Genomic DNA, 8,789 nt, shown 5'->3' with positions numbered 1-8,789 from the left:
ATTTGATTCCCCAGGGTTAGTGATTTACCAGAAGTTAAAATGAATTCTCTCTCTGCATGGGGAGCAAGACTCCTCCTAATCCTGGAGGACAGCTGGTAGCATCTGTCGCTGGTTTTTACAGGTGTTGTGGTTTAACGCCAGCCAGCAACTATGCACCATGCAGCTGCTCAGTCACTCTCCCACACACAGTGGGACGGGGGAGAAAATCGGGGAAAAAAGTAAAACTCGTAGGTTGAAATAAGAACAGTTTAATAGAACAGAAAAGAAGAAACTAATAATGATAACAATAATAAAATTACAATAATAATAATAAAAGGCTTGGAATATACAAGTGATGCACAGTGCAATTGCTCACCACCCACCAACCAATGCCTAGTTAGTCCCTGAGCAGCAATCCCCCCCCAGCCCCAACTCCCCCCAGTTTATATACTGGGCATGACATCACATGGTATGGAATACTCTGTTGGCCAGTTTGGGTCAGCTGTCCTGGCTGTGTCCCCTCCCAACTTCTTGTGCCCCCCCAGCCTTCTTGCTGGCTAGGCATGAGAAGCTGAAAAATCCTTGACTTCAGACTAAACATTACTTAGCAACAACTGAAAACTTCAGTGTGTAATCAACATTCTTCTCATACCAAACTCAAAACACAGCACTATATCAGCTACTAGGAAGACAATTAACTCTATCACAGCTGAAACCAGGACACAGACAAATCTATCACTTTATTAGAAAAAAAGAGTCTACAGAAATCCCGTTTGGTCTGTTTGGGGCGCTGGAGAGGAAGCCAAGGAGAAAGGAGGGGGTTTTCGTTCTGGAATTTGCCCAGGGAGCTGGCTGAGCAGAGCAAGGCAGAGAAGCAGTGATGGGAAGAGCTGCCAGGTCTCCCACTGCACCTCTGGATGGTGGTAGAGAGCTTCTGCTTCCCTGGTGCTTCCCCAGGAGCACCTCCTGGGAGATACTGTGGTGTAGGTCGGGTGTGCCAAGACATGTGCTTTGGGACTTTGCCCCTTACATAAATATCCTAGGAAATCAAAATATTGGTCAAGCACGATTTCCTGCTATCTACAAAAATGCTATTGCCAAGGAACAGCTGGAATTGGAATTGAAAGTTAGTTTTCTCTCTGGCTGCAATTTTATAACCACAAACTACTGATGCTGATCACCCATCCAATGCAGGCAGGGCCAGCTCAGGGTCACAGCATCACAAGAGACCTTCTGCAGCATCCTCTCTCCCTCCTGCTATGCCAGGGACTATCCCACACAACCCATTTCTTAATCTGCTCAGCTGTGGTTTGTCCAGTGAAAAAATTGCAGAGCATGGGACACCTGGGGGAAGCTTGCCCTAGTCCTGGGGTGCAGGACTGAAAGCTCCTGTGTGACCCATATGCAAACGGGCTGTTCTCCCCTGCGATGCTGGTGCAACCAAGCTAAGCCTGGATAGATGGTAAACTCCTGCCTGAGAGCTGCTAATGAGTCTCATAACTTAAATCAAGCCTTCTTCTAAATATCACCGTGTGCTGCTTCTTTTACTATGTCTCTGGATAACTTTTCAACACCAAGATCTGTTCCCACAGATGGTAAATCTAGTCCTAAAAGCGTGGTTACTGCCATTATTTTACACAAAAGAGTGGTATAACAACAGGGAATAGTTTTTTCCAGTAGTAGGTATTAGAAACAGTTTTAAAAAATGGAAAATAAGTCAGACAGAGAGCAGGAATCCAGCTGCAACCTCAGTTTAATATGACCAGTACAACCGGTGAATATAATTGATCCAGTAACAGTAAAAACCTCTCGGGGTGCGAACACTGTAGTTCAAAGCCTGAGCACCTGCTCAGTTACTTAACTTCTCACTAACATCTTTTCTGTTGCAGAAATAACTGAAGTGTGGTCAAAAAAGAAAGGCAATGCACTCTATGAGTTTAGCATGGATACAATAAGGGGTAAAATAAGGCCAAAGCTTCTCTGGGGGTTAGGAATGGGAACAGGGGCAGAAAAATAACCTCAGACCTCAGCTACACAGCTTGCTGGTTTTATGACTACTTCTTTATCTCCTTTACCACAGCCATTTTGAAGCACAGCGACTCTTCTTGGAGTGGCTTGAACGTTTCACTCCCCCTGCATGATGCTGGTTCGAGTGCTGGGTGGCCCGTGGGTAGAGGCACTTGGACTTGTTTAGGTGTTGTGTGGATGAGCTCTTGTGCTTGACTCCCTCCTGCAGCAGCGAGCATTTAGCTGTGTGTTGCAAGGAGCGCTCCTTTATTTCCTGCCCAGGGAGACACTTGGGCACATGTGGCTGCGGCGGGCACTTGCTTACACATTGCTGCGAGGAGTAAGTGGTGACACACTCCTGCATCGGGTAGCCCTTCATGCACTTCTGCTGGGGGAAACTGCTCGTGCATTCCTGCAGGAAAGACTGCGTTATGCACTGCTGCGGGGGGCACTCGGTGACTCCCTGCAGTGGCAGAGAATAGCCGCTGGTCATCCCCTGCAGGGACCGGAGCTCCGTGCCGTACCGCTGGGATGAGCATTTGGATATCTTCTGCGACCTGCATTCGTCCTTGCACGAGGACGAGTACTTGATCCCACATGGTGGGAACTTGAGTTTGCTTGGCTCTGGGCACCTGGGTGCGCATGGTGGGAGGCTCTTGGCCGTACGCTTTTTCTCAGGGCAGCTGGTCTCACAGGGCTGGAAATTCTGCATCGTGCTCAGCTTCAGGCTGGGCTTCCTGCAGGGCAGAAGGCGAGTAGTCTCGCAAGGCTCAGGGTACAGCAGGATGCACTGTTGTACATTGGGCTGACAAGACAGCAGAGACATCTGGCTTACACTTGGCTGTGGGCACACGTAAGTGAAAGGTTGCGTGTAGCTTTGCCATCTCGGCATTGGGCTCTTGATCACACTCACGGGGTGGCATGTGGTACTGCATGCATCAGACTGGGGCGTGCACTGCTGGATGCTTTCAGTGATATAGCTAGATCCCGGTAGGTACAGGTGTTTATACCGCTCCCCATAATAGTGCATGGTCATGCAAGGTGCTTATGCCTAAAAGAAGCAGGAAAAAGACAGTTCACGTAGGCATTGGCTATTTTTTTGTGATGCAGGCCTCAGAGTTTCCCCACAGGCATCTCAATATGGCAAGCACACACCCGAGCCCTCCTGAAGGTCAGAGGCTCTTGGTGACTCAAGACCAGGCTGTGATCACCCAGGTGAGGAGAGGAGAGTTTGTTCTCGGCTCATGCCCCCACACCCTTCTTTTAAGAGCCCAGAAGCAACCAGGGATTGGAGGCAGACAAACCAGGGAGTTTTCATGCCACTCTTCAAAGACCAGCTAAGTGTCCAACAAAGCATTTCACCAAGGAGAAGTGACATTATGACCTGCTGTCTTACTTCCTGGAAATCTCCTGTGTCCCCACTGGGACATCCTTTCAAGTTTATATCCTGCAACTCCCAAGCACCAGAGATGAAAGGCAAGCCAAAATTAAAGGTGTGTCCATGGTGTAATACTCAGGCGTGGCTGCAGTTCACACGGGCAAACCCAAGCTGAGGTTAAATTAGCTAGCTGAAGGTAAGGATAGGTTTGTGACAGCACGGAGCTCAGCATATATGACCTGCCTGCCTGCCGATTCACAGTCCCACAGGGGTCTGCTGGGCTGGCAGTGTGCAATTACAGGCTCTGAGCTTGCCACCATAGCATCAGCTTCACTGCCTCTGCAAGCCTTGCAGCCCTAGCTTCATACTATTGTGTAGGCATCCTCAAGAAAAGAAAAGAAGAAATACAACAGTGTTGTGTCTAAGTATTTGGTAAAACCATAGCAGGAAAGGAGAAGCTATCAAGGCAAGATCTCAGCTGGTGTTAACTGGTCAATTTTCACTGAGTTGAGAGAATTACACCCATTTAAAGCAGCCTCCAGTCCTGCACTACAGTCATACCAAACCATAGAGTCCTGGGTTTGTTATGGTAACCCAAAGACCCACTGTCAAAATGTCTGGCATACCAGCTCTGATGGATACTGAAACTTCATCCTGGCAGCCCCTGTGCAAGCAGCATGAAGGGGAGTCTAGCCAAGAGGTCCATGTTTTCCTCCTGAAACCACTGTGAAATGTGGCCAACTTTGCCTTGGCCCTGGGACTTGTAGGAGAAACCATCCCGCTTCATTCCCCACTCCAGAAAACACCGGTTTCAGGGAGTTTTCTGAATTTTTTACTGGATTATTTTGAGCACAACAGGTACTGGAACAACTGACATGTGAAAGGTACTCTGATCAAAAATGTTCTTTTTCATTTCAACATTGTTTGGAGATTAAGACATATAATTAAATGACTGTAAAGAAACTGCATTTTCTGAACACTCCTAGTTCTGTCTATAATTACGCAAGGCATTTTATCTTCCAAAAGCCTATCACTGGGTGATTATTAGCAGTAACAATGCTGTGTGTTACTATCATTAGGAAAACTTATTATCACTACGATTATAATAATCATTGACTAATAAAAACAACCCATTGAAAAACAATGATAGCAATTGCTACTACTACATGTACAATGCTAAAGTATCTAGTGATGCTTATCAAGATAAAAAGCTTCTAAAGTAGGGGGGATTATTTGCTTCCAGGGGGTTGTTTACATCTCAGACTTATTTTTGTCATTCTTACCCTAGATAGAAATTTTAACATGTTCAGACTTAGCTAGAGAGTCTCTCTGCTGACTTTCACATTGGCACTGAAGTTGGTCAGCTTCTTACTATTATCTGAAAAGTTGTTTTGTTTAAATTCCATAAAATGGCAGCAAATTTCTCCATGCCACTTCCTTTAGAGGTGTTGCAAGGTCATATGTGACACCTGCCAGCATCGAGCCCTTTATGTAGTCAATAGTCTCCTTTGGACTAGAACTAACAGAAAGCGTAGAAAAGCCCACAAATCCCACTCCTGACTTCACAGTCCATCTGGAAGTGCTCTCCCAATATTCTTCAGTTCAGCATGGAGGAGATGCTCCAGCTGTTAGAGCCACGCTTGCCGGTGCTGATGGCAGCATCCCCCAGAGGATGCTTCTCTGAGAGTACACAGGCAGCACCTCTGCCTGCTCCAGCCACCCAGGAATAAAACAGCATTTCAGGAGCTCCATTAAAAGCCAGACTTACCCACTTCATCAATGAGAACAACCGGAGAGAAGTGCCTAGGAGAGCCCTGCGATGACAGAGCTTTTATACAGTGAATAAATGCCCTAGGGGAGTAAGGCGGTTTGGCTGGGTGATGCTCTAATTGCCTGCCAGTCCTGGCCAAGCCACGTGCATCTTCGTGCTGGTGGGAATGGCTGTTCTCACTCTGTGGGGCTGCCACCACCTCCCAGCACTGCTGGGGCACCTGGCTTATCTGTGAAACCTCCTGATCCAACACGCTGAATGAGCAAAGGCCCTGGCAGGCCAAGGATACCCTGTGCAGGGGCTGCTTATGGCCCTCACGCTACGAATCCCCATGCACAGTGCCAAAGCATCCCTGCCTGCCCATTGCAAATCCAGACCAGCTAAAACACACCTTTCCACCCAAAAGATTGCAGTTGAGACCACCAAAGGGACCGGTCAAGGGACTCCTCATTTCCATGGGAGCTGAATGCATAAGTCCCTTCGGTGCCTTTGAAAACACCATCCAGGAAGGACTCTCGGCAACTTTTTGCAGACCATAATTACTGTGGCATGCAGACTTCCTTCACTTACACAGGGAATCCAGAGAAGAGACAGATGATTGGCACTGAGAAAGCCTTGGGCTAAGGGCAAGACGGCTACTAAAAAGGACTTGCCACAAAGTGAATAACGTGCTGGAAGAGGTGACGCTTTTCCGGCACAACAAAGGGGAGAAGGGACAAGCAGGAACACTGGGTCGGCCCGGGGAAAGGCAGCTGAATCAAACCGGGCTCATGTCCTGAAAACACAAATCACATTTCCTGCTCTGCTGCACCGTCTCTGCACCAGTCATCCTTCCCTTTGTTCCCTGTTTATGCCACGAATAAACCCAAGGGAAAATTAACAGTGGCATGAGCGTAAGTGCCAACAGGGAATGCACTTTTATGCAGTCATTTCTGCATAAGCGAAGGCCCTGGCTTTTTTTTTTCCTTTTATGCGAATCTGACACCTATGAATTGGGTTCCAGCACGCTGGGATTTCGGGTGAGGTCCCACACATTGAAATAAAAAGAGTTGAAATAAGTTCATTTTTAATGGAGTAGGTGGAAAATTTCTCACCAATATGAAGCACCGGGGATGGTGCTGGGTTGCCATCCCTGGAGGTATTTAAAAGACATGTGGACGTGGCACTTAGGGACATGGTTTCTTGGTGGACTTGGCAGTGTTATATTTATAGTTGGACTCGATGATCTTAAGGGTCTTTTCTAACTTAAACGATCTACGATTTGAAGCAGAATATTGATCTCCAGCTTATGAACAATTGAGTAAATTTTCTGTTTCTATTTTCACCAGGAAATCCAGAAGCCTGAAGGCAGGTTTGTTATTTACATTTCTGATTTTCCAACAAAAAAACCTCCCTCAGTATCATAGAAAAAAAAACACAGACAAAGCGCATGTTTTCCCAGTTGATGCCGACATTTCGAGAGCTACAAAAACCAAAGGGAAGAATGCTTTCTTCAGGCTTATCTTCTTTTTGCAGTTGAAGACAAAAGCACTGAATCCAGCCTGGATTTCTCCAGCTTTCATAGCATTTCACACCCCTGGACTACAACACCCTTTTTAATGTTAAATGATCTGACCCAAGATTTTAGGAATCAAGCTGGCGTCAGAGAGCATGTAAGCAGATTAATACAATTTTTATAAGCTCCATAAATCCAGTTCCTGGGCAAGCTCCAGATCAAGTAGCCTTCAAATAATGCTAATACTCAGTTTAGTGTTTCCAGTGCAGGTAGCAAAATATTAACCCGATGATAACATCATGCCCTGTCATCCAAATGTTCTTAATTAGCATCTGTAAAGTCCTTTCATCCCAGAGAGACACACAGTGCCATATGGGACATTGTTGTGGGGGCTATTATTATTCCATTATTCCCAATTAAGCACAAGGGAAACTGAGGCACATTGCACTGTGGTCACTTGGCAGCGCAGCATGAGTCAGAGCCAGGGTCAGAACCAGACTCCATTGCAACTGCCTCCAAAACAAGCCCCATGCTCCGGTAGCCACTCCACCCCTGTGACATGAGGTCCTGCACCACCCGGCCACCCACAACCCAGGTAGATTTTCCTAAAGATCCCCTGGGCTCTGGCTCCTATGGGAAAGCGACAACGATGTGACAACTCCACAGAAGGCTACACCATTGCTCATCTCAGTTTTAAAGGGGACACAAAACATTGGGTTGTGAGAGCCTCCCTGGCTCTGCAAGGTGGAAGGAGAGCCACGGTCACTGCTGCTCTTGCATGCTGCCTTGCTGGGCCAAAGCATCATCACTGGACATTCAGGAGAAGGTGTGAAAAGGGTCTGCTCCTCCATGACCCACTGAGTACCCTGGGGAAGCAGCCAGATGCCACCTCAACATTGCTAGATGCTCAAGTCTTGGACACATCCTTGCCTTCAGAGGGCAGCCCGTGGTGGCACCCCAAGGTCACCGAGCAAGGGTGGAGCAGGGCAGGATGCGGGGCAGCGTCCCAGCCCCAGTCACACCCTCCTCTTTGTCTTGCAACACTTGTTTTTGCCCTCCAAATAGGCATGATGTACTTAGTGTGAGCTACTACTCATTTTCCTAATGATAGGGCATATTACAAGATTTTTGTATTTTTCAGACAGCATTTCACTATATTTAATAAAGAGGAAGCACCACAGGGCAAAAAAACAAGATATTTAATCTCACGTCAGAGAACTATATTTATTTACGTATATATATATGTATAATAAAAGCATACATATATATATATGGTTTGTTTTCAGTACAGTGTAGAGTACACTTCTTCAGGCAGCATAAAGAATATAGTTAATTGCTTTTATAGCTCAAACACTTATAAAATAGTCGTGCTACAACTTTCAGTGTTATTTCAAATACTTTCTTTAGTTTCAAGTCATATTTTCAATATTAATTAAAGCAACCAAGTGAATAAAAACTTTCATGTATAAAATTTCAGCAAGGACCAACTTCACCAAGCCAGAAATCCTGTCTTGTCTGGAGACTCTACTGAAGTCAGCACAGAGTCAGTGGTTTAAAGCAGCAGGGATTTCTGGCCACCTTCCGAAATGAAGGCCATTAGAGTAAGGTTCGTATACAGTTTGCCTAGCAAATTTACGTTTGGCTTCCAAATCTGTGAGTGAAAACAGCTGTTTCGGAGAACTCGCAGCCTCATGGAATCCAGGTTAGCCTGAACATTGTCTCCCAGTGCCAGGACTAAACCCAGAGCCAGGCACAGGCCAGTACTCTGCCGGCCGCACTGCCAGTCCTTTTGATTCTGTCATGATTTGGACTCCTTAGACATTTCTATTTCTTCTCTTTTTTTTTAATTTTTTTAAAAATCACTATTCATTTCAACTAGGTGAGAATTTAATAGCATCCCACTAAACTATGCCTTGTAGCAGATTAAGCCTGCTCCAGGTAGGCTTACAAGCCACAGATACCTGGAGTGCAGCCATGGAAATAATATTGCACCCTGGCCCAAAACAGAGCTGAGCTACAGGGGAAATACTGGAAAACAGAGATAAAGCAGACTTAAGCAATAGGAACTAGTCGGCAGGTGGTACGAGGAGATAAATAACGCCTGCCCCAAAGCTGTACTTCGCTCTTTTTCTGTGGACCATCCTTTCCCCCACTCCTTT

At 46.3% G+C, this 8,789-nt stretch overlaps 1 protein-coding gene across 1 annotated transcript; it reads right to left on the bottom strand.

Annotated features, from left to right (window-relative positions):
• Window positions 1-2,050: 2,050 nt before the first annotated feature.
• On the bottom strand, window positions 2,051-3,016 carry LOC104829698. Its single transcript, XM_010564142.1, has one exon. The coding sequence runs from the start codon at window positions 3,014-3,016 to the stop codon at window positions 2,051-2,053; it is 966 nt and encodes a 321-aa protein (XP_010562444.1).
• Window positions 3,017-8,789: the final 5,773 nt, after the last annotated feature.

The sequence above is a fragment of the Haliaeetus leucocephalus genome, unplaced genomic scaffold (assembly GCF_000737465.1).
Source record: "Haliaeetus leucocephalus isolate CR32 unplaced genomic scaffold, Haliaeetus_leucocephalus-4.0 Scaffold175, whole genome shotgun sequence".
In the NCBI taxonomy this organism is placed as follows: Eukaryota; Metazoa; Chordata; class Aves; order Accipitriformes; family Accipitridae; genus Haliaeetus; species Haliaeetus leucocephalus.
This window is presented reverse-complemented; position numbering and strand designations above follow the sequence as displayed.